This window comes from Podarcis erhardii (assembly GCF_964252035.2).
Source record: "Podarcis erhardii genome assembly, chromosome: 15".
Classification (NCBI taxonomy): Eukaryota; Metazoa; Chordata; class Lepidosauria; order Squamata; family Lacertidae; genus Podarcis; species Podarcis erhardii.
This window is the reverse complement of record NC_138505.1, coordinates 27,639,293-27,664,552: the sequence shown is the minus strand read 5'-3', so window position 1 is coordinate 27,664,552 and position 25,260 is coordinate 27,639,293. Positions and strand designations below refer to the sequence as shown.

The window sequence follows — 25,260 nt, the reverse complement described above, 5'->3', positions numbered from 1 at the left end:
CCCACCCACCCAGAGCACAGAGAGCATGGGGCTGGATTGAAGACCATCATGCAGGGCCCAAATCACCCCAAAGTTAGCCCAGTAACTTGGAATGATACCTGGGTGCCATGATTTGGGACCTCGCTGGATGCCATGACCCAGGGAGGGTGCTAAGAACCCACAGGGGAAACACAGCACAGCATACAAGTAGGCTTGCACATCCTCTCATATTTAGGATACCCGAGTGCTGTAACTCGGGAGCCATAACTCCCGAGGTGCAATAATGCCAGACTTCCGGTTGCTGAGTTGCAACTGCGAGACCAGTTACGCCTGGCCTGAGACAAGGGTCAAGAAGGAACTGCTCTGTGGCCGAGTAGAACGCCTGACTCAGGCTATATTTCTAGGCTATAATTCACCTGGGTCAGACCCAGTTTGGCACACACCCAGCCATGCACATTTGCATACACACACACAGGCCTGGAGCCTCAATGGTGCCCCTCTGCAGGCATCACCGAGAGCAGAAAAATCTAGCTAAGTACGGCTCTGCATGCCTTAAGCATTTGTCTATGCACGTCCCTAGCCAATGGTGACACGACATCATGCGTGTGTCTGCAACAGTTGTATAAATGCTTTGTGCATCCTGTTCCACACTTGCTCCTTTCTGGAATTATCCTGCCAATGCCTCGAATGCTGCGGCTTAGAATAAACTTTTTACCTTTCAACCCATTGACTTTCCATAGGCTGGGGGAGGGACAGAGTTTTCGGACTTGGCTCTGGAAGCAGGGACAACTTTACCACAAATTCATGGTGGCTAAGGCTGGCAATAGCTCCTAGACGAGAGTAGTTATTCCGCCCGCCCGCCCCCCCCTCTTAATATTGAAACCCAACAGGGTCATCTAATGATATTGAATGGCACCAATACATTCAAAACAGTGCACAGAAACGATGGGACTCTCACAAGATGTAGCACTGGCAGCACATTGCAACAACTTTAAAAAGAGATTACAGAAATTCAGGAAGGATAACAGCTCCTAGGGATGGTGGCTATGTACTGCTTCCAGTTTGGCACAGAGTCTCTCCATTTGGTCTCAGGTAGGCTACCGCTCTGCAGACCAGCTGGTGGGGATTACAAGCCTGTTATGTTCAGAGGCTTCTGGTTGGTCACCGTGGGAACACAATGCTGGACTAAATGCCTTGGCTGGATTTAGTTGACAGGCTCTTCTTACATTCGGATCACTCACCAGTTCCTCCACTTGCATAGATTCTCTCAAAGCTCTCAGCTTCCTAGGAAATCTAAATACCAGCACCTTAAATTTTACATGGCGTGAGTTCGAGAAATCCCCCTGCTTTCCATGACTTGTTGCTGCTTCACCAGCTTGCAGAATTGTTGCTGGTAAAATTTGGGTTGAACTGGAACCAGATGTTTGACAAAGCATTTGCATCACTACAGAGATCTACTTTCAAGGCAAAAGATCTCCGTAATATTATTTGGACTTGTGAATAGGCCCCAAAACAGCAGGAAGGGAGATTGTTGACCAGATTGTTCTTAAGTAACTTATGAAAATACAAGCAATGGGTAGACACATGGTTATCTACCTCACTGAGCACATGCCCCCATTGTGTACATGCTCTGCCTAAGCCCCATTACAATGATGGGGAGTAAAACAAGTGTGCCAGCACGTTTGTGTGAGATGCTCAAAAGCTGCCATTCACTTGACTTTTTTCTGCTAAGCCAAGCTGCTTGTTTCAGATTCATTCTCACAAGTCCCACTGCTGTACCACCACCCAAATCTTCACTATAGAGCCTGTGGTTTGTTTGTTTTTTAAAAAGTTTATCAAAACAAAATTTACAGATTGACAGAGCTTTTAGAAAAGTAGAGCCTTCTGTTCACAAATCTGTTCCGCTTCATTAAAAATATTTAAAAGTTTTTGAACCCAAGAAAAGATGCTCAAATCAAAGTCCTGTGGCTTAATTAGCCAAAACCTACTTTCTGAGCCCCTGACCTTAGGGGAGGGGATTCCTATAGCAATATGAATAAATGAATGAAAGTAAAATGTTAGTGTTGATGAGGCTTTCTCTTTTCAGTCAGGAGAGTCATAACTGTGGCATAGAAAAGGTATCCCAGGAGGAGGAGGAAGGTACAGGTCACTGGACTGATGCAGAACCACGAGGCAATGAAGTATACCATGAGTAAAGAAAGGAGAGTCCTGTAGCTTGCCAGAAACCGAAGGCTGACTCTTGGCTGTTGAATCTGCCCCAGCCTCTGCTGGCTCAGTGGGCTGTGCCTGGCCTTTTCCACGAAGGAGGGGTTGGTGAGATGGTAGCGGCAGAAGCTGCCAAGGAAGTTCTCCTTGGCACAGAGTCTCTCCATTTGGTCTGCAAACTAAGCATGGAGGAAAAAATGTCAATGCAAATAAGGAATGTTTGGTAAACACTTACGTCTGAATGATGAGAAATTAAGGACTGACTTCTTGATAGGTTTCGTTAAGAGGTCTTCTTGGAAAGGCCCTGAATCAGTCTATTCTGCCCAACACGCAAGCCCACTTTCAGCTTTAGGAATGCAGTCAAAAGAAGCTCCCTTTAATGCAGCTGTTCAGGAAAGCCAAAGGTAGAGAATAACATCTGTCATATATGTTTAAAGCTGCCAAGAGCACCAGCAATTCCCCAGAGAATGTTGGCTTTCTTGGAGTGGGACTGATACCTTTGGGGACGGAGCACATCTAGGGTCCGATACCATTAAGGGGTGAAATTCATTCTCCAGCCTTTGACACTGGACCAGGAGATCTACTGGGAGGCTTCATCCTACATCTTCCAGGAAGATGATCACACAAAGGAGAGGACCAGCCTGGCCCCATTCATGGGCCAAAGCAGCTTGCTTCCTCCTTTACTACCAGGAAAAAGCCTCCGCTCCAATTACTATTAGGTCTGAGACTGAAGGGAGGGAGAATCTGGAGCCATCCAGAAGATGAAGGGCTGTTGTTGGGTGTGTGTGTGTGTCAGGGTTTATGGTGGTATATGATTACAGTGTGTTCCTTGCAAACTGCCTTGAAAAGCAACAGATTGAAATGAAAGGGGTCAATCTTCCAAACAGAAAGGAGCAGGGCAAGCATTGTGGAAAGAACACCCAGAGAGTAGAGTTTCGGACATACGGACTCAGAAGAGCAGCAAGGAGATTTTGTACAGCACTTACTCGTTCATTAATGGCCGAGGACAGCCGAAACAGCAGCCTCACAAGAGTGGTGCTTTCATAACTTCGGATGGGCTGAAGCTCAGGATCTCCCTGGTACTCCACCTCAAACCTGCGTAGGCCATTGATGATCTAGGAGAACAGTTGCACTTTTAAGTTGTACCTTTCAAAGGCTTTGAGCTTCAAGACTTTTTTTACAAGGCGGCAGCTCTTCAAAATTTTAAGAGCTATACAGGCTGGGCCATTGCAGACTCATTTAAGTCATAAAGGTGCTACAGGCAGAATTCAGGCAAGGTTACAGCAGCAGGCCTGCTTTTCAACCCCATTAGATCCGACTCTTTATCAGTTTTTCTTTTTGAAGTTAATAATCAAAGATGTATTACACAGTGGTATCTCTAGTTACGAATTTAATTCGTTCCAGAGGTCCGTTCTTAACCTGAAACTGTTCTTAACTAGAGTCGTGCTTTCGCTAATGGGGCCTCTTGCTGCTGCTGTGCTACCGGCACACGATTTCCGTTCTCATCCTGGGGCAAAGTTCTCAACTCGAGGTAACTCTTCCAGGTTAGTGGAGTTTGTAACCTGAAGCATTTGTAACCTGAGGCATTTGTAACTCGAGGTACCACTGTGCCTCTTAGAGGAATTCTATTAAAGAACACAAAAACTCTCTAACACTACTGGGGTGGGGTCCGGGGGTTGGCCTAAGCCTCTAAAACCCTTCCAAGAAGTGTTGAACAAGGGTTGTTTGGGCTCTTAATCTGGACTCAAATCTTCAGCTATTCACAAGACTATTGAAAATTTAATGTTGACTGCAACCTAGCAAAACTGGCCAGGCCAGCCACCCTCTTACCTGGTATCTGCCAAGAGGTGTGAGAATCAGCCCGTCTTCACTCTCAATGCAGTCTGGAAGCTGCTTCTTCCCATTCTTATCCTGAGCTGCCCCCCAGTTCAACATCAGCTGGCTCAGCTGGGCTTCGTTCAACTGGCAAACATCAATTTGAAAATTAGTTTATATAATTACTACACACCAAAAAGGCCAGCTGACACATCTTGGCAGCTAAGTAGCCTAAACACATAGCAGCAAGTGCTGAAATCTCTCCATACAGTGTAAGCCTGTTTCCATTTTCTCTCTTATTCCATCTAAGCCACTTCAAACACCTGAGGCCAGAAAGTGGCATATCAGAGATAAGACTGTGCAGAGATGGGCAGGCTTGGGGCTTGCACCACAGGGAGGGATCAAATTCTGCCCCTCACTTTCTCTGATCAATTTGAAGGTTAAGAATAATTTTATTATCTGTGCCCCGCCCATCTGACTGGGTTGCCCCGACCACTTCTTAGGACAGCAAAGCAGCCAACTCTCAGAAGTAAAGAGAGCTGTGAGCCCTCCAGGCGTGGGGACAAGATGCCTCGAAATGAAGACCATCACACAAAAAAATACTTTTATCATTTTCAAAGAAGGGCTGCTCTATGAACACACTTTCCCAAAAGCTTGCCTCTCAAGTAATTTGCAGTTGCTACACAGAAAAAAAGCAAAATGTACAAAAGGGAAATCCTTAGGTCATCTGCTGTCTCCTCGGCAACCCTACTGCACCAAGAAATGGGAGAGCCAGCAGGAGGGAGCTACCCAAAAACACAGGAGTTCAGTGCTGAAATCTTACTTCCAATATCCCTCTATGACTGGGTCTTAGGCAGCCAGACACATGTGTGACCCAGCCACCATGGCATGATGCCCAGAATGGTAAAGATTGTGTCATGTATGCATTGTGCCAGGATTACTTACTTCCTGTTGCTCCTCGGCATAGCAGCCTGAAGGTTCAGGGTGCGCTGTTTGTGTATACCAATATAAATGGAGGGAGAATGAAAAGACTTGACTTTGGTTCCCCTTCCCCCTCCCCCAATCTCATGAGGGAATACAGACCTTGACCCTGCAAAGGTCACCCATCCACAAATTAATCAGACCACCCTGCATTGCAAATAAACATATTTGGGATGTATTCTGTTGCCATACCCGAAATATCTGACAAAAGTATTCCAGGGCCTTCTCCAAATATTCATCTGTCTTTTTAATACTGTCTTGCCCCATTTCGTCCAAGTCATTGCCTGTGTAGGAGCCATTCAAGTCAGTGGAACCAAAGCGGAACCAGGAAAGAAAGGAATGGCTAGTTGTGGCCTCCACAGAGTGGTCTGATATGGATTTGGCTGTCTGCTGGGCCTGGCCGATGAGCTGGGACAACCGTAGCACCTGATGGAAGACAGCAAGGCAAGCAACTAAGGCAGAGGTCCCAGGAATATAAAGCTTGCCCTGACCGAGCAAGCAAGTGGCAGAGAAAGCATTGTGGGAAACAAGAGTTTTAAGAGATCTGAGACAAACCACACGTCAGAATAAATGCTGGTGGTTCTAGACTTCTGGTTTGCAAATCACTGGAAGTCGCTATGGTGCAGTAAAGGTAAAGGGACCCCTGACCATTAGGTCCGGTCGTGACCGACTCTGGGGTTGCGGCGCTCATCTCGCTTTATTGGCCAAGGGAGCCAGCGTACAGCTTCCGGGTCATGTGGCCAGCATGACTAAACCGCTTCTGGCGAACCAGAGCAGCGCACGGAAACGGCATTTACCTTCCCGCTGGAGTGGTACCTATTTATCTACTTGCACTTTGACGTGCTTTCGAACTGCTAGGTTGGCAGGAGCAGGGACCGAGCAATGGGAGCTCACCCCCTCGCGGGGATTCAAACCGCCAACCTTCTGATCGGCAAGTCCTAGGCTCTGTGGTTTAACCCACAGCGCCACCCACGTCCCATATGGTCCAGTAAGAGAAGGCTCAATTTGCAGAGGTCCTGTCAGGAAGAATCTCCGCTCTTTCAAACCTCCCAATTAAGCAACATGTTAGACTTGGCACCTGCAAGGCTACCATGGCACACCTCCCAAAATGTCACAAGAACCACAAGTGGCAGCTTACCAGGCTCCTGACTTCCGGCCCAAACATCTGCTTGTATTGGAAGTCCTGTCCTTCAAGACCGTAGACATGGCTCTTCACCTTAAACGAAGCATCTGTGATGGTCGGAGCTCGGGAGGACAGGAAGCTCCCTCCGAGAGACGAAGGACTAATGAAGAGGCGGTGCTGGCGGTGAGGAAGGGCAAGGTCTGTTTCCAGAAAGAGCTGCTCTCCTGTAAAGGGAGGATGGGAAGCAACAGCTTTTACATGATTGCCCCTATATAATCTGCTGCAAAGTTACTACTAGCACCTTGAACTGGCAGCCCCAAAGGACCACTGATCTTATGACCACTGATCAGCTGCCCTCAGGAGGCAAAGGTGTCAGCCACCATGATGCAATATAGCAGCCTTCCGCAGCCCCATTGTACACTGTGGTTGTATAATGCTGGGGCTGGAGTCTAAACTATGCAGAGGACTCCGGGCTGAGAAAGGTTGCCATGCAGGATATGGGCTTGGGAGACTCTAAGCCTCTATTCTCACTGGGTCAGTAGCAGTGGCTCTCACACCAGGAGCTTGTCGGAAGGGATTTAGACAAGCAACCAAGCCAGCCAGATTTCTCACCTCGTCCACCCTGATGGCTTTTCCTATTTGGCAAAGGGAAAAGCAACAGGCAGGTTGCTGAGGCAGACAGAAAGGGGGCAGGTTTCTCGTGTGCTCTGTTTTACCTTTCTGGATCATCTCTGCAAGGTTGGGCTGTGCGAAAACTTTGGCCACCCTGAAGACCATCAGGGCATTCTTGGGGCTGACCAAGTCGGTGCGGAGAGCTCGGTTCAGGAAGCTGACAAAGAGCTTGGTGTACATCAACAAGTTCTCCTGAACAAAAGAGGCCCTTTTAAAAGAACACAAAGAGACATATTGCATAGCCAGCAAGAGGACTGCCCTTTCCCTGCCACTGAGTGAGGTGGGCCTGCAAGATTATGCTGTAAGCACCTCCAAATTGGGAGAATGTGCATTCCAAGCAGGCAAGAATTTAAGGAGACGAGGCTTAGGAAGCTTCCTCATTTTGGTGACAGGTTCTCTTCTTACTTCCATGACGATGACCTTCACTAACAAGGGCAGAGCAGGAATCAGGGACAAGTCTGATACAGCAAGGCTTCTCCACATGGGCACCCACAACCACTGCAGTCACCCGCAAGTCAAAACAGGGACACAAGTGGCCACCAGTGGCAAAGGGTCACTGCCCAGATCAGACCTTTTGTATTCCAAAGCATTTGGAGGGGCACCAGGTTGGGGAAGGCTGGCCTGGAACCATCATACACAGCTCTCAACCTGCTTACTGCAGGAACTGGTGAGTTTCCCCTCCATCTGCAGTGACTCAGACCATCTTAACACTCACCATTTCTCTGGCACGCTGCGAGGCAGGGACGACTCAGCACTCGGAAGGGGCTTCTCAGGTGCATATCTCCAAGGCTGCAAGTAGCTCAGCCACATCTCCAGTACCTGGGACAAGTTTTTCATTACAGTTAGTTTCACTGAACAGTTGTGTTCAGCAACTAGTTTCCCTGAACTTGTGGACTTTGTGAAGATTTGGATCAGCAGCCTTGTCCTACTGGCTTTCCTAACCACTCAACACATACAGAGATGACAGAGTCAGAAGTGGAAACGGTGGTGGTGGTGGTGATGAGCAGGTCTTTCGGCTAGCACAAAAAGGCTTCCTTGTCAATCTGTGCCGACTTACCTATGCTATCCATGCAGCCCTTAGCACTTGTGATGAGGTGTAGGTGCAAAACAGTTTTGAAAACCAGGGTTGGCCTTTTTATAAAAGCAACAACAGTCAAATTCCAGGTGATGCTTATCCACTGGGATGCCAGCCCAGACACCTATTGGCTTTCTAAGCCTTTGGCAAAAAGATGGTGACATTTTCATGCTTTTTCCTTTGCTTTATGAGGACTAGAAACTTGATCCCGCTTTTTTAAAAAAGGCCACATTCCCAAAATTTACAAGAACAAGCCACTCGGCATCAGAGGTCACAATCTGCAAATCATGCTGCACTCACATGTTTGATGATCACATTGAATGGAAAAAAATATATAAATCTGCATGCTAGAAAAAATTGGCCCTAACACTCTCCTCTGTTCAGCACAGTCCACACAAAACAGAATGTTGAACGGAGGTACTTACAGCTCTGAATGAAGCATCCAAGGGCCAGTGACCAAAGCAGTGCTGCAGAAATATGTAGAGTTTTTGCTGAACAAACCGGGGAATCACAATCCTGCAAACACATGAAAGGTCCCCCCAAGATAAGCAAAGCAGGAGGCAAGAATAACATTTGGGTATGGAAACAGAGAGGCTTCTCCAGCTCAATGTACCATACAGGAGGTGTCCACTCTATGCATGTGTGTGTGTTTTTAAAAGGAGGCTGTGAAATGTCCTTAGTTTCTTGGTTTATGCCAGAGAGGGAATCTGTGATTTTTATTCCATTCTCTTCTTCAGGGAACAGAGATAGGATTCATGGAACAGAAAAATCATGAGCTGGCCCTCTCCTGCATGCTTACTCCCTGATGCACAGGGTGCAGACCTGAACAAACCTAGAACAAACCTACCTCTTGAATTCCTCCAGGGGGCTGGCAGTGTGGGAATGCCCAGAAGGAGAAACAGGATCCGGCTTCAGGCTGTTGCTGAAAGCATGGAGGTGCTTCACGAGTAGCCGGATGACCAAGACGTGCTCCTCCGTCGGCTTAAATGACTCCTGGATCAGAAGCAGAAGCAAGAGGAAGAGGAGTAGGAGAAGAGGAAAAAGGAGTAAATCCTCTCCCTGCCAGAAAGGAAGGCCAGGAGGGAGGAGGGTGTGGAGAGAAAAGGCGAAGAGAGCTGAAGCGCTACAGAGCAGAGCAAAGAGGTGTCCGCAGACCCTTTAGTTTAGTTCCTGGCCAACCAAATCGCAGAAGTGAAGTGTGTCCCACACTTCCATCCTGTGTGTAGGAAGGTAATTTCGCCTACTGCTGAGAAGAGGGTGAGCAACTCATCCCAGTACAGTTCTGACTTAAGTTGCCCATGGCTGTTCACAAAGTGGCTCAAACTACTTTGCCTTCCTGACCACACTCAGGGCATCCGCCACCACCGCTCACCCCGCAGAAAGCACAAGCACAGCATCCACCCACCAGCCAAATGTTGTCAATGAAGCTTTGCAATAACGGGATAAGTGAAAGGATCCCCTTGTGGACTGAGGAAAGGTTAAGGAACAGGAAGCAGAGACTGGGAACAAATTAAGACAGTTCTCCCAATGGTGGAATGAAAGAAACAGGGTCCCCGAAGGAGGACAGGTACTTTTTAACTTGTTCATAAAACACCTATGGAGCTTAGGGGTAAGTAGTGAGGAAGGAAGGTTTGTTCATGATACCAAATTGTTCAGGGTGGTTAAAACAAAAAGGAATCATTAGGAGCTCCAAAATGATATCTCCAAACTAGGTGAATGGGCAGTTGGATGACAAGTGCATTTCAATGTAAGCAGCATTAAGTGATGCACATATCGGGGTTAAAAAAAAAACTCCACACACCCCAGTTCCACCAATAAGATCATGAAGTCCGAACTGGCAGTGACATACTTCCCCTTTGCTGCTCCACCTTAGGCAGCAAAATGCCTTGGAACAGCCCTGCCAAATGTGGCTGGACTTCCGACTTCCATCAGCCCCCGTCACAATGGCAGACAACAGGATTTGCAGGGCAGAAATGTTGCAAAAGCTAAATGTTTCCCCCTACAGTGAGGGAAAAACCGCTTTGCTATGCTTAAACTGAGAATCCCAGCTGATCAAGATTTTTCTCCCCTCTCAAAATATTTGGTATGACTGTGGACAAGGTGTAGCCATGCACCTAGGTCCTAGTCTTTATTACCTTATTATTATTACCTTAAACCCTGAGGTGTAGAACACTTTTTCTGGTTGCTCCACAATTCCGGTGAAGAAGCCCATTTTATAGGAGGCAGTGGGATGGGAGTTAATGCACCAAAAATCTCACTTTTCGGGAGATTCCTAATAATTCCAAGCATCTAAGATGATGCTGTAACCACTTTTTAAATCATGAAGACTAGAAAGCTGCTCTTGAAAATAATACAAAGGCAGGATCTTCACGGCTGAACACCACACACAATGCCTTTTTGACTGGCCCCCGTCACCACCAAGGAATTGAAGGGATGAAGGAAAACAAAGAACCAATCCCAGCAGCCATGATCTGTGCATGCACATTTTTGTTACGATCTGCAAACATGCAGTCCCCCAAATGAATCCTTTCAAGCTGTCTATGGGTTTTTAGCCCTGTGCAGCTGCTCTTAACTGGAAGTGGATTATGATGATGTATGTATGTGTTTTTATTTTAAAAAAAGACCCACATACACACTTAATCAAGGCAGGACTAATGCTGTCCCCAAGCTCCTCTTTCATTGACAGGAGCAAGGTGAGAAAGCAGCACACAGCCCAGTTAGCAAAGCAAACGTCTGTGGCAAAGGGGTGCTCCAAACCTCTCCTTTCATCAAGACTTGCAAGCAGACCCCGGTGCTCCTCCTAATCCAGGGATGGGCAGCATCTATAACCCTCCAGATATTGCCGAGATTCCCAGCAGTCCATGTGGCCAATGGTCAGGGAGGATGGACCTGGTAGGTCGTCTGGAGGTTCTCCATAGGTTCCCCACCGGTTCTAAGCTAGGCTGGGCCTTAAAAGGCTTCATCTTTTCTCTCCAGTTATCACCCACTGGCACATTTCAGGAGTTAAGAGAGGAGAAGCTGCTAGATAAATGGCTTTTGCGCTCAAGCTCGTGACCAGCTGATCTAACTGGACACGCTCCTTTCCTAGCAATGCTGTGGCAGCCTCCGACACACTCAAAGTCACCAGACTCTGGCAACTACATAGAAAGGAGAAGTCCGATACATTTCCCCCTCCTTGTGTGGGTGGAGCATCGCAGGAGGTTGTTGCTGCCTAGGGTAAGGAAGTGGGAGAATGAGCGACCTTTGGGAAAACCCATCACCTGGACTTCACATTGTTTTCTGTGCTCCTTGGGAAATAATAGGCCCACAGGAGCAGGCCCACGTCACTCTCAAAATCCTCTTTACAACAGCAGCCCCACAGAATGTACTTTTCTACACCTCCAATGTCTGCCCACACCACACTGCAAACTGTAGGAAGGATCTTTTCTTTTTAATTTCTAGACAAATAAAATGAAATGGGGGGGGGGGAGGGAGAAAGAAAAGAAAAGAAAAGTGAAAATACTTGGTATGTGTGGAGGGCCTGGAAGCTGGATTGGGCAGGATTACTGCGGTGGGCACTGGAGATACTGAGCCGGTATTGGAGAACCTCCAGCTGAGAGACACAACACAAAGGGGGGGGGCAGGAGGGGTAGAAGAGGCAAACACAAAAATGGAAAGAAACAGGAAAAAAACAACCAGTGAGAATGAGCCCAGGAAGAAGGGGGGACAAGGAAAAAAACAAAAAGCAAAACCCAAGAATGAGTCACAAATGAATGACAAATGCAGGCAATGTGAAGAGGGACACACAACAGCAGCAACACATCTTTGGCGCAAAATAGCCTCAAGCAAAGTCTGACCCCCCCCCCCTTTTCTCATGTTGCGCAAACATTTTCAGGCTGCAAGCTCTTCTCTGGAACCCAAACGCCAAGGTGTTTTGGCAGCGAGGGAGAGCAGAGAGGTATTAGGCAGGCAGGGCTGGGGGCTCCTGGATTGTAGGCTTATCAGAAGTGTTTGGCTCAAAATGGCAAAACTGGAGAGAAGCTGGGACTTCTCTCTACCCAGCAAGGCAGTTCTTACACGCATTTTGGCTCCTGGAACTGTGGAGGTGTATCGAGACTTTTCAGCAACAGTTAAAATTTAACGTCAAGAAATGGATTCTAGGAACCCCAAGTCACAGTTATTGAGTATCATGATTTACCAGGACTTTTCCAATCAGCTTTTGCATAGTGTTTGTGGCCTTCTGTGTGTGTGTCCGCAAACAAACGCCACTGGGCCCTGGCAAAGCAGCCCCACAAGGAGTCCTGCACCTGCTGGGTGTGTGCTAATCTGATCAAGGGTACGCCAGGCCAGGCCAAGCCAAATTCAGGTAAAAGAAGAGGCAAAGCAGCTGCAGGAGAGGATGCAACGAATCAAGGGCACGTAGCCTGGTAAACAAACACCACGGATTTCAAGCCACTGGGAGCAAAGGCTCCAATGCAAACATCCCCCCTCCCTGCACTGCAGAATATGCAACTGTGGGCCTGGAACTCATGATTCCCTAGGAAAACATTAAGAGAAAATATTCAAGTCAGCCTCCAAAGCTGATCAGTTAGGGGAGGATGGAGAGAGGGAAGGCCATTTTTGCCACAAGAGAGTGAAAGCCAAAACAAAGTGTATGTATACATGGCAAATCTGGATCTAAGTAGGCTGATCCCCAGGCGCTGCTTTTCCTGGATCACTGGCCCTGGACTCTCAAATTTAGAAGTGCAGCACAGTAGCAGCTGGCGCTAGAAAGTGTCACAGATATTAAAATATGGGATGCAAACAGAATACACACAACCAACAATGATGCCACACGCCTCCCTCCCTGCAACAGCATGTGGAGAAACACAAACAGGATGGCAAGTGAGCATGAGACTGGGGGAGGAGAGAAAAGACGGGCATTTTCGAGGAAAGAAGAAGTGGAGCTAACTGTATACAATGTCATGCACACTCAGAAATACTTTGCTGAGAACTGCCAAGCATACAGGCTTCAGTAGATGACAGGTGCAGTTGATTAACATATGACTGTTTGGGGCTGGTGGCTTGACTTTTTAAGTGATTTTACTCACATATATTCCCAAGATTTTAGGGTGAAGGATGTGTGTATGTGTGAGTCTAGAAATCCAGTAAAATTAAGTAAGAGCTGATGCCACCGCATTCAGAAAGGAAAGTGTAACGTTTTCAGTTCAAATCCTAACTAAAGCAAGCCCTCAACCCCCCCACCACCACCGCCGGCAATACAAGGGTGTTTTTATTTACTTGCAACATTTTTACACCACCAATGGAAGAAAAAGTTCTCTGGGTGAAATACAGAAAGGAAAATGCAAAGAATAGCACATAAAATCAGAAACAAATTTTAAAACACCACCAGAATAAAACCTGCGATAAAGAAACCAAGTATCTACAAAGCACTAAAACTTGGGTTTAAAAAGGAAACTGGAAATCCTGGGAAAACAGAAAGCTCTTCACCTAGTTCTGTCAAGACTGCATTTCAGGGGACATGTGAGCATCTCTTTCCCAGGAGAGCATTCCATAACTGGAGAGCCACCATCACAGAAGCCCTTTCTTAAATAACCACCTGCATCCCTATTTTGGCCACCTGGGAGAAGAAGAGCTCAGCATTCCACAGCCAGGCTCTCCTGAGATCCAGGCACACCAGCAGAAATATTCACCTAAGGCCTCTGGAATATGAATCCATTCACCTCCAGGTCTCCCCACACTTGCAGAGCGGAAAGTCAATGGGAAATGATCCAACCACAAGAGGAAAGATGTTGATTCTCTTACACTCAAGGCTACCATCCTTCTGCCTGATCAAGGGTGTGTCCTGCTGATACCCATGTTGGGGTGAAGATATGCTGGGGCAGCCCCCATGGCAGCCACAAAGTCCTGAACTACCATGGAAGTTGAAACTATCCCAACACGAAATCAGATATGGTCTCTATCAACTCAGGCAGGGAGGGGGGTGGGTGGTGTACCAGCAGAATCCCCAATCTGCCCCAGGTTCTCTATGCAAGAGACTCCAGGTTAGCATTAGAGTAATACTAAACCATGGCTAGGCAACCTAAGGCCAGGGGCCAGATCCGGCCCAATTGCCTTTTAAATCCGGTCCGTGGATGGTCCGGGAATCGGCGTGTTTTTACAGGAGTAGAATGTGCCCTTTTATTTAAAATGCATCTCTGGGTTATTTGTGGGGCATAGGAATTTGTTCATTTTTTGGGGGGGGGGAAATATAGTCTGGCCCCCCACAGGGTCTGAGGGACAGTGGACCAGCCCCCTGCTGAAAAATTTTGCTGTCCCCTGTGAGTTCTTGCAACAATCACAGTAAACATTATCAAGTTCGACATACCGTATTTTTCGCCCCATAGGACGCACTTTTTCCCCTCCAAAAATGAAGGGGAAATGTGTGTGCGTCCTATGGGGCGAATGCAGGCTTTCGCTGAAGCCTAGAGAGCGAGAGGGGTCAGTGCGCACCGACCTCTCTCGCTCTCCAGGCTTCAGGAAGCTATCCGCAAGCCCGGCGGGAGTTCCTGCGGGCTCACAAGGCTTGCGGGCAGCAGCCTGCAGCCCCGGTGAGTGTCCGCAAGCCTTGCGCGCCCGGCAGGAGCTCCCGCCGAGCGTGCAAGGCTTGGGGTGGCAGCCTGTTGCCCGAAGCACAGGGAGCCCTCCGGAGGGCTCCCTGTGCTTCGGGCGAGTTTCTGCAAGCCTTACGCGCCCGGCAGGAGGTCCCGCCAGCGTGCGAGGCTTGGGGCGGAAGCCTGCCGCCCGAAGCACGCGGAGCCCTTCCGGAGGGTGCCCTGTGCTTCGGGCAGGTGTGTGAAAGGCTTGGGGCGGCAGCCACGGCTGCGGGGGGAAATAAATTTTTTTTATTCATTCCCCCCCCCAAAAAAACGATGTGCATCCTATGGGCCGGTGCGCCCTATAGGACGAAAAATACGGTAAATCCCTCAAGCAAAAAAAGCTAAGGTTTAGGGATGACCCTTTACTGCTCCCAGCCTGCAGGCAGAGAACCTTCACCCACCGAGGTCCACCAATGTTTAAATACCATCTGATATTCAGTGAAGTATGATTGTCATTTGGTATACTGGCTTGCTGTTGTTATTTCATTCTGCAACTCTGTATTGCTTCCCCCGCTTTTTTTTTCCTTTGTTGCTTATCTGTTTTTTCAGTGTCTACATGTTTTTGTAAACAACAAAAATTCAATAAAAAGTTGCACTGGAGAGCAGTGTTTGCTGAGAACTTTCCCTAGCATCATAATCAGGGCCTGCCAAAAACTGCCTACCAAATTCATGTCTTTCCTCTCGGGCAGTTTTCACTATTTCTAACTCAAACGACACAGACATTCCAAGACATGCAATTGGCATCTGCGGGAATCGAGCTTCCCTCAGCTTTGACATAAAGCAAAGCCATTCTCCATTGACTGGAACTCCTCTCTCGAGTGCTGATGTATCAAAGAAACCCACTTCAACCCTAACTTGCTTTTATTTAAGTGCCAACAGCCTCTCCTCACCCAGCAGCTCTTGTCATTAAGCAGAGAACAGAGCTAGGCAGCAGCAGTTGCTTTTCCCTGCAGCCCCTCAAACTGGCAGGCCAGCAAGCAAGAGATGCCCAAGCTCAGCCCCTTACCTTGATGTGAGGGGATTGCATTTTCTGGTACATGTCCAGGGAGTAATGATGAAGCCACATTTCAACAAAAACCTAGGAAGAGAAGAACTTGTTCACCTGCCTGAATAGGAGCAAAGAACCTACTACAGAAGTAGCCAGAGCTGGCCTTTGGAGTGATTTCTGCTCCTGGGGTCTGGTCTGAAGCTGTTTCAAGACAGTGTTGGAAGTAGCAAGTTCAAGAAACCAAGTGGTCAGGTACGTTTGTGTTAGCTGACTTGTTTCCCCCCCAGATTAGGGATCTCCAGAGCTTGGGATTCTGGGGCAGGGGCAGGAAAACAGCAGAAAGGTACTAAAAGGCAGGTAACTGCAATGAAGGCCTACCCCTAAAACCCTTTATGATTCCTTGAACCCCTCAGAAAAAACCATTTAATCAGACACACCTCTGTAACCTTCCAGATATTGTTGGATTCTAACTCCCAGCAGCCCACATGTCCAAAAGTAATGGGGAGTTGTAACCCAGCAACATTTGGGAGGGAGGCAGACTCCCCCTCCCACAGGCAAAGCAAACTCTTCTTTTTCTTAAAGGTGTGTTTCCCCAGTTGCCCAGGCCCTGTCCAGAAGTATGCCTGGTATTCCACAATTGTCTGTCCCTCACCCTGCTGAGCTAACACAATATCCCTGAAGAGCTTGCAGCAACAGCCAGGCAGAGCAGCCACTGCACCACAGCCTTCTTCCCTCCCGGGCACACCTGAAGCATGGTTTCTGATCTCCAGATCTCCTGGGAAGCAGGGTCTGCATTCACCGAAGTCTGGTGAGCAATATGTCTTTTCAGAAGGCTTGTTGGATACATCCCGTAGGAGCTGAACGACATTGCAGGAGATCTAGAGGGGAGGAGAAAGAACAGACACAAGTTAAAAAACCCCAGAAAGGGTCACCCAAACAGGATAGTAGAGGGAGTAGTCAGGGCTGGGCCTAAGGACAAAGCGGAGCAGGGGGAAATCTGCACTATGGCCTCCATCAGTGTAGAACAGCATTTTTTTTTTATTTTTTCCCCTCCCCAAAATTGGGTTGTCTCCATTTCGGATGGAAATTTAGAATTCAGCTACTCAAAGCTTCATTGCAAGAGCAGAGCTATACTGTTGGCTGGGATATAGAGATGACTCCTGCTACCATCTTTGTACACCGTGAACCTGTAATCTGGAAAACTAGGACAAGTACTCACCGGGGAGCAGGTGATGGGACAGCCCCTCCTGCATCGGAAGAGGAGGGGGGTGGAAGGACAATCCCTTCTGTGGGCAGGAACCACTTCAAGTACCGATCCACTAGGACAAAGTAAGCACTGTTGGACATGCTGATATGATAGGCCGTGGAGATGTTCTGAAACACAGAGGAGAGAGAACCCCAAGTCATTCCTCTTACGGTATCAACTCAAATAGAGAACTTTATGGGTAAGCCTAAAAAATTCAAGCTACTCAAAAGCATAATTTTCTATTACACTATGCCCGGCTCCTCTTCTGTTTTCCTCTGGAGGAGCATTCCTCTATGACGGTAGCTCCCACCAACAGCCTGGCATGGTCCATGCCCAGATTTTACCACTCTCTCTGCTGTTTTTTGAGAAACGAGCCTGGTGCACAACGTGCTACAGTGAGAGTTCAACAACAGAGGCAGTGAGGACCTGCTAGGAAGGGGCAATTCTGCAGGGCTCAGTCCCCCTCTCCCCACTTGTTTAGCAACCCTACACCCCTGCTACTCTCTTCTTAGTGCAAAGCATTCAAGTGACAAGCTGAAACGGTTAAGCACACTTTAGTGCCAAGGGAAAGACCGACAGGCAGAGTATTTCAAGCACTTTAAGAAGCTATTTATACAAATATTGACTTTACACCACCAAACATTGAAAGAAGCAGCTGCCTTTTTCTTTACCTTTGGTGTAATTAGGCTTAATGCAAAGTAGAACATGTAATATTCAAAGGGATCTGGCAGCAGAGTCAAGGATAAAGTCCAACAGAAAACATGAAGAAGCATCAAGTCTTGGCCATTCAAGACCATCCAACAAAGTGTCAATAGTCAGTGTTTTATTCTATTCTCAGGATTTGGGTGTGAAGGTGGGAGTGCCCCTTCTTGTTAAACACTTTATCAACATGGCAAGACACTTAAAAATGCAGCTAAAACAGAAGGAAAAACATCTAAGGGAGAAATCCAAGATAGACGCTGAGAAAGATCAGAGTTTGCAGGCTGCAGCCATGCAAAGAACCAAAATGACTTCCCTCCACAATGGTGGGGAAACTGGGGGGAGTGTAACAATCCGCTTGTTCCCCAGGCTTCTAAGAGCTGGCAGACCACGGGCTTTCCATGCAATTTATCTTCACCTGGAGGAGCCACTCATATGCAATCGCCTTGGAGCAGCTTGTGTGGCAAACAGTTTTGTAAAGTTGGAGTGGAATGTGCAGCTGCTGGCCCCTTCTCATATGTTTTGGGAGAGGGAACACAATTTCCATCCAGGGCCTTGCTAAGCGGAGGACAAAGAAATGATGCTGGAAAGCTGCAAGAATCAGAATGGTCTCCCTCTCACCACCGACTGTTTGGCTTCACTGAACTACTGCATGATTTGTGCCCCGCCCCAAACATACACACAACGTGAAGACAAACGATTCTGGGCTTGTTGCCCAAAGGATACTAAGGGCCAAGTTCAAGCTCAGGCCTCCAGATGGAGGAAACTGGACTTTGTTGTGGTACAAAGAACATTCTGGTAAAATCCGCTCTTGTATTGAGGCTTTCACTGGGCCCTGAAAAGAACAATGGCATAATTAAGACACAAAATACAGACCTTATGACTGAAACAGCCCTTAAGGTGTACAAACATTTGCCCCCCTGAGATCTGGGGTGCGGAAAGCCAACAGCCACTTCTGGAGCCCTAAACCTCCCCCTTCTGTGTTGTAGCCCAAGAGTTTAAGGCTTCAGCTCCCACTGCTCAGCAAGCTGAGGAACAGGCAGAATCTGTGTGCTGCAGAGAGCAGAAAAGGTTTCAAACTTACCATTTTAATCTCAACACGTTCATATGAAATCAGTGGGACTTCCGCATAAAGGATTAGAAACTTAAACTGCCTATTTTATCCTGGATTCAAAGTGGTAGTGTGGATCTTATCACCTCCTTTCCCAGATACTTACAGGAAGGTAGGAGACAGAGAAATCGTATCTGTACTCTTCAGCTTGGAGCTTGTAAACCAACTTCATCATTGGGCCTCTACCAAAAAAAGGCAGCAAGAGAGAAAACATTCAGAAGGACAGGGGGTAACCCTTGGAACCACATCAGAGCTCTTCCCACTGCCCTCCTGAATAAAGAGGTTTACCCAGCATCAAGAAAGTCCAAGGCAATGTTGTACTCAGTAGGGTTTGCCCTTCCTTGTAAACAACGGAGGTTCCAACCTAAAATAATGCCATCTAAGCTGCCAAAGATGCTCTCCACCAGCCAGGGAAAGATGGCATGAAGTTCCTTCCAAGGGAAGAGAAACAGAAAAGCTATTATGGGTCACCTCAAAACAAAGATACACATTGTTTGACTCAAAGACTTCCCAGGGGCTCCAAACCACAGAAGGCATTTTCTGTCTAGAAACCAATCTGTGCCAAATTTACTATTCCCAGGAGACCCAAGACTGACAGCTAGTGGAAATACTGGACAAAACCTGACAAGCAGACATCAGCAAAATGAAGGTGAATTCCTCTAGTCAGTTCCTCTCTATTTCAGTTTGTCAGTTTGATTTGTAGTTGTGCTTGTATTTATGGTACATGTGAGGTTGCTCTGGGTTCTTTCATGTTTTCTCTCCATTGGGCAGCAGTGAACAGGGCAGTCTGCCCTACCCTGACAACATATATATATTATCAGAGAAGGTCAATACACTCCAAGGAAATATTATAGGCCTGAACAAGTAATGAGCCTTTTACCTTGGCAGGAAAATCTTCAATGACAGTCACAAGATCATGGCACCTCTGGGCGAAAGGCTTGTTCAGAGAGTCAGCCTTTAAGCTATCCTTTTTTAAACAGAAGAGAAAATAAATCTACCTCAGACAAATCAAAGAACCCTTGATCGGTCACTTGTGAGCAGGTCATTCCCAACCTGATCAAACTGAGGTGTGAAGAACCCTCAGGTGTGGGCCCTGGTCTACCCACAATACTGATATGAGTTTGCCAAGAACCAGCAGGAGGAGCCCCTTTCCCAAGTCTCCACCCTTCCAATATGCAAAAGCAGCTCTGAAACTCAAGGCAAAACAGTACAGAAATCAACTGCTGTGAAACCCCCTTACTTACCAAGAGGTAACTGTGCTGAGGAAAGTGATGGGCAGTCATCTCCGTGCCTCGGATGTGGCCAAATGGTGGTGTCATTTCAGCAAGCTGCCAAGAGGAGAGAAAGAAAGGCCTCAAACTCGGACCTCAGCCTTGTTGGTTGATACCATTTATTATATGCTGCATAGCTGGAGATGCCTCAGCCTCCTGACCTGAATGTTATCACCAGCTCTGCTCCTGGATGTAACTGGCTGTGTGTGAGAGAGAAGAGTGCTCTGGGGTGGCTCAAACAGTAAGGCCATCAAAGCCCCTCCAGTGAGGATTTTGACTGCCAACAAGTTACGCTGTGTGAAAGGAAGAGTGTGTGGCAGGCACTGCCCTGAATGTTGTCACCTGCACTTGGATCTGACAAGGTGGGCAGTGTTTGAGATTTGTTCTAGGTGCATTTTGTGACAAGGAATTTCATTAGCATGAGCAGCTTCCAAGGTCTGGGCACAGTGATGTACCTATGATTTCAGATTAAAACTGCAGAGTGGAAGGAAAGGAGGACCTTTCTCTTCCTCCCCACTTCCAGCCACTCTCTGAAGTCCAGAGAAAATACCCTCATAAGAATACTGGGGGGGGGGGGAGCATGGCTTTGGTTTTTAGTTGTTGGGGGGTTTTTTGCAGTCTTCAGATGAGGACTAGAGCATGTGAAAAATGAACATAAGATTTCAGCTGCAGTTCATTCATTTGCAGCATTGTATTGCTATTTTTTAAAAAGCACCTAAACATTCTGCTGTCTGTTGTTGCACTCGTAACCTAGGTCTAAGGTGCTGTTTAGCTACTAGCTTTCATACGTCAGTCATCAGTTTCTAACACTGGAGGCAGGGTGCTTCACAAGAGCAGCTACTCTTTACCGAAAGCAAGGCAGCCTGAAACACCACTAGTGGTGGCTGCAGTTTTTAAAACCTTGTGCTTGAGCTTGCTTCTCTCCCCCCCCCCTTCTCCCTCACATTCCTTTTCCCTCGTATGGTATGTCTGGGGTGTGTATATATAGTAATATATATATGTATATATATATATATATATATGTATATAAAAAAAGAAGCTGCTTGCTGGCAATATATATAAATATTGCAAGCAAGCAGCTTCTTAATGCAGTACTGATTTTTGTAAGCTGCTCTGATGGCATGCATGTCCTAGCCCTTAAGCCAAAAAATGCAAACAGCAGCATATAAATATCTCAAGTAAACAAACAACACTTTCGAAAGACTTTCTGCCGTTTAGCCGCCGCCTTAGGCGCGGAGAGGCCTCCAGAGCGCGAAGCCTGCCAGGAGGGAGGCGGTGAGGCTGCTCAGCCTGCGCCGACCGAGGGGACTTGAGCTCCTCTGGGCCACGGCGGGACTTTCTCCCGAGTAACCCTAACCAGAAGAAGAGGCAGCTCAGGGCCTGCCTCGCATGGCTTTTGTGACAACGTGCCGGGCGTCTCCTCCGCCTCCTCAGCGAGGCTACCCGCCGCCGCCGCCGCCGCTCACCTCCTCCCGCCTCCGGCATTTCAATCCCACCGCCTCTCCGCTCCGTCCGTCGCCAGTCAGGGCGCAGGTCAAACGCGTCACTAACGCCCCAGCACGCCCCTCCCCTTAGGGACTACCGCCGCGGGTGCACTAAAGTGACGTAGCGCGACAGACCCGCGCGCCGCGAACGAGCTCCTAGACTTCTTACAGGGTAGAGTGGCACACGCAACGCCTAGTTTCCGGGTCGGAACTGTCCCCGCCCCCCCCCGTCTCTTTTCGCTCTGCTCATCTTATCAGTTTCACACAGGCAGTCCAAGAGGCAAGTAGCTAGGAAGATTGAACGTGCCCAAGCATCAGCACGTAGCCTGAAGGAATAGGTGGCAAAATTTGCAAAGTGGGGGGGGGGGGAAGATTCTGAAACTGAACCTTTTAAGAGATTTAAATTCTTAACATCGGACTTAGAATTTTAACATCACAAATTCACAAGATGGTTCAAAATGATTTGCGCGCTACGACGTTTTCTTTTGTATTTGAGAAAGATCGGGTTACTTACCCTTGCAATTGAAAATAAATTTGGCAGTTTCAAGTTGTGCGCGGTACACAAAACTTCTACAGTAAACCCGTTTATGAAAATGGAATATCTGAAGAAGTGTGCATGCACACGAAAGCTCATACCAAGAACTGACTTAGTTGGTCTTTAAGGTGCTACTGGAAGGAATTTGTTTTGTTATGAAAATGGAAGTTAGCAATTTGTGCAAACAGCCTTGCCTAGGGCGCAAAATAGCCTGGAGCCGGCACTGAGAGAGTGCGTGAGAAACCCCCGCGAGGCGCGCTTGGGAAGCCTCGTTTTTCGCCGTGGCTTGGATCGGGCCCCTGCTCTCCCGCTGGCTGATAGGTGGGGAGGGATGCCCCGCACTGGACCGCCCAAGGCCGGTCCCAAAGAGGACCCAGCTCCGGCATGGACTGTCTACTGAAGGGACTTTTGAAAAGCCTGGCAGTTCTCGCCTTTCTCCGCCAGGTGGAGGGAAAGGGTGGTCGGCAGCTGCATCAAAAGCAACCTGCTCCCTCCCTGCCTTCTCCGTCCTGGCAAAGCTCCCCCAATCAGCGACCCACCCCGGCCTAGGCAGCTTTCTTTTTTCTGTTTTTAATAGAATATTTATTAAAGTTTTCCAAAAATAATACAATGTGAAATAAAAAGAAAAAATAACAAAAATACAAAAATAAAAACAATTAAAAACACATAGAATTTCCATTACTTATTTTCTTTTAACTTATTTTCCACACCTCCTCATACCTCCCTTTCTTGTATTCCAATTCAAATTGTTAGTTCAGCAAATCCTCACCATTAGTTTTTACTTATTTCTAAACCTTTTTTTTTTCATATTCTCTTAAGCATTACAGCTGGAAACCACTTAGTTTCTGTCCAACATCATTCTAACATTCATTAATTTTACAATATTTCTGTAAGTAGTCTTTAAATTTCTTCCAGTCTTCTTCTGCCGACTCTTTTCCCTGGTCTCGGATTCTGCCAGTCCCATATAGTCCATCACCTTCATCTGCCCGGCCTAGGCAGCTTTCTTCCCCTCGGGGGTTGTTTGCTGTCCGGCGGTACGGGCCAGAATATTCGATTCCTGGCATGCAGATGAGTGGCTTTTCCCCCAGTTAGGTCCAGCGATCCTGCAGGATTGCTGTCGCTCCGCAGCTGCCAAAGAGGCTGCATCGTGGACTGACTCATAAAAAAAACACCATAAGAAACTGCCGTATCCTGAGCCTGGCCATTGCTCCATCTAGCTTTGTATATACAGTGGTACCTCAGGTTAAGTACTTAATTCATTCCGGAGGTCCGTTCTTAACCTGAAACTGTTCTTAACCTGAAGCACCACTTTAGCTAATGGGGCCTCCTGCTGCTGCCGCGCCGCCGGAGCCCGATTTCTGTTCTTATCCTGAAGCAAAGTTCTTAACCTGAAGCACTATTTATGGGTTAGTGGAGTGTGTAACCTGAAGCGTATGTAACCTGAAGCGTATGTAACCTGAGGTACAACTGTACTGATAGGCAGTGACTATCCAGCATTTCCGAAAGGGAGTTTCCCCCCAGCCCTGCCTGGAGATAAAATTATAGAATTGCAGAGTTGGAAGAGACTACTCCGCAAGGGTCAATCTAGTCCAACCCCCTGCAATGCAGGAATCTTTTTGTTCAATGTGGGACTCGAACTCACAACCATGAGACTAAGTTTCTCATTAAGGTGCCACTGGGGATTGAACGTGGGATTTCTGCCTGCAGAGCACAGGTCCTCTGCCACTGAGCTATGGACTTTCCGGGCTCCTCCAGCCAACACTCGTCCTTCTTTCCTTGTGCTAAGCTCAGGAGGCTGCCTGATTTAACCAATTAGCTCTGCCTTTGCACATTAGACCCGCTGTTGGAGCGAAAGAGGTTACAGCAGCTTCCCCCAACCTGGTGCCTTCCAGACACCCTTGTAGCCCATTACAATATCAGCTCCAGCCAGGGCACATGCCAATAATAATAATAATAATAATAATAATAATAATTATTATTATTATTTATTTATACCCTGCCCATCTGGCTGGGTTTCCCCAGCCACTCTGGGTGGCTTCCAACTGAATATTAAAAACAACACAGTCAGACATTAAAAACTTCCCTAAACAGGGCCGCCTTAAAAGTAAAATAGTTGTTTATTGCCTTGACATTGCTGGGAGGGCATTCCACAGGGCAGGTGCCACGACTGGTTCCCTGTAACCTCACTTCTCGCAGCGAGGGAACTGCCAGAAGGCCCTCGGTGCTGGATCTCAGTGTTCAGGCTGGATGATGGGCCATGACACTGGGGCTAATGGAAGTTGTCATTCAACAACATCTGGAGGGCACCTGCTTGGGGAAGGCTGCATAAACCTCCCACTTTGCAAGTGAACCCCAACAGCAGCACACCAAATACAAAAGAAGCGGAAGCAACTCCAATTCTAGGAAAGCCTTCTGCCTCATTGATTAGGACATGACTTTTCCAGTAAACTGCAAAAATTTAGCTGAAATTGAACACGAGGTTGAATTCCAGTCCGGGCCCCTCTTTGCCTGGGGTGTGGAAAGTAGAGTAGTATGAGGGCAGAGTCAACTTACTTGAAGATGACGTTGGCCGACAAGTGAGGGGATGTTCCTCCAAGGTTTTGGGCCGCTGCCAAGGACTCTTTGGTTGTGCCCAACAGGCAGGCAGGGACCAGCCGATTACTTGCAGCCAACTTGTCTTTAGTCAAAGATTGGCCTTTGTTGCTGCCCTTCCATCAAGGAGCCCAGGTTATGGTTACCAGTTTTTTTCCCAATGAATCTGGGAGCACTTTTTTAAAAAAAAATTTGGAAGCTGAGTAGCAACAGGGGGTCAGTAGCGGGGATGGTGAGGCAAAAGACCCTGGCCCCAAGCATATTGTATAAAAAAGGTGCAAAGCCCTTCTTTCATACCCTATGAAACATAAATGCACAGAGCTTTTTAAAAACTGGGCAACGGCTGCCCGCCCGCAACTCCCGAGCCTTCCCCTATCTCCTTCCCCCTCCGTTCTGACAGAGCAGGGGAGGCTTGGGAGTCACAGGCGGGTGGACGTTGCCCAGGAGGGCCAACCTGGTAGTGCAGTTGGCTCTGGCTGGCTTCAGGAGCTTCTCACTGCTGTGACACAGGAAAAATGGCGGGTGCCACGGCAGCGAGCAGCTCCTGGAGCCAGCCAGAGACAACTGCGCTAACAGGCTGGCTCTGGGCTGCTGAGGCTGCCACTGCCATGATTCCCATTTCAAACCAGTTTGGGGCAATATATTGATATATCGCCCAGCCCTAATCAGAATAGCCTGCTAGATGCCCAATGGCCCATCTGGTCCAGCATTCTCTTCTCACAGTGGCCAGCAAGATGCCGCAATGAGAAAAATTGCAAGCAGGATCCAAGCATGAGAGCACTCTCTCTTCCTGTGGTTTCCAGCAACCGGAATTCAGAAGCATTTACTGCCTCCGACTGTGGAGGCAGAGCGTAGCCATCGTGGCTA

The 25,260-nt window shown here is 47.8% G+C and overlaps 1 protein-coding gene across 2 annotated transcripts; it reads right to left on the bottom strand.

The window, feature by feature from the left end:
- Positions 1–1,790: 1,790 nt before the first annotated feature.
- SMPD4 (sphingomyelin phosphodiesterase 4) lies at positions 1,791–21,381 on the bottom strand. Of its 2 annotated transcripts, XM_081842764.1 has the most exons (20): positions 21,249–21,381; positions 19,756–19,839; positions 19,392–19,478; positions 18,800–18,942; positions 18,618–18,693; positions 18,127–18,235; positions 17,373–17,425; positions 16,675–16,829; positions 16,201–16,333; positions 15,474–15,545; positions 11,353–11,442; positions 8,698–8,843; positions 8,276–8,366; positions 7,491–7,594; positions 6,820–6,983; positions 6,119–6,327; positions 5,173–5,406; positions 4,015–4,146; positions 3,171–3,299; positions 1,791–2,363 (listed from the first exon to the last, which is right to left on the bottom strand). In XM_081842764.1, the coding sequence occupies exons 2-20, from the start codon at positions 19,828–19,830 to the stop codon at positions 2,037–2,039; spliced, it is 2,529 nt and encodes an 842-aa protein (XP_081698890.1). In that variant the 5' UTR covers positions 19,831–19,839; positions 21,249–21,381; the 3' UTR covers positions 1,791–2,036. The 2 variants fall into 2 exon arrangements, with proteins under 2 accessions (XP_081698890.1, XP_081698891.1); XM_081842765.1 differs by lacking the exon at positions 11,353–11,442.
- Positions 21,382–25,260: the final 3,879 nt, after the last annotated feature.

Bases quoted from the DNA above. Each gene is read 5' to 3' on its own strand.
- SMPD4 (XM_081842764.1), bottom strand. From the start codon at position 19,830: ATGACACCACCATTTGGCCACATCCGAGGCACGGAGATGACTGCCCAT. The intron at 8,367-8,697 runs GTAGGTTTGTTC...ATGTGTTTGCAG, and splicing joins CCCCTGGAGGAATTCAAGAG to GATTGTGATTCCCCGGTTTG. The intron at 3,300-4,014 runs GTAAGAGGGTGG...CTGTTCTCCTAG, and splicing joins CACCTCTTGGCAGATACCAG to ATCATCAATGGCCTACGCAG.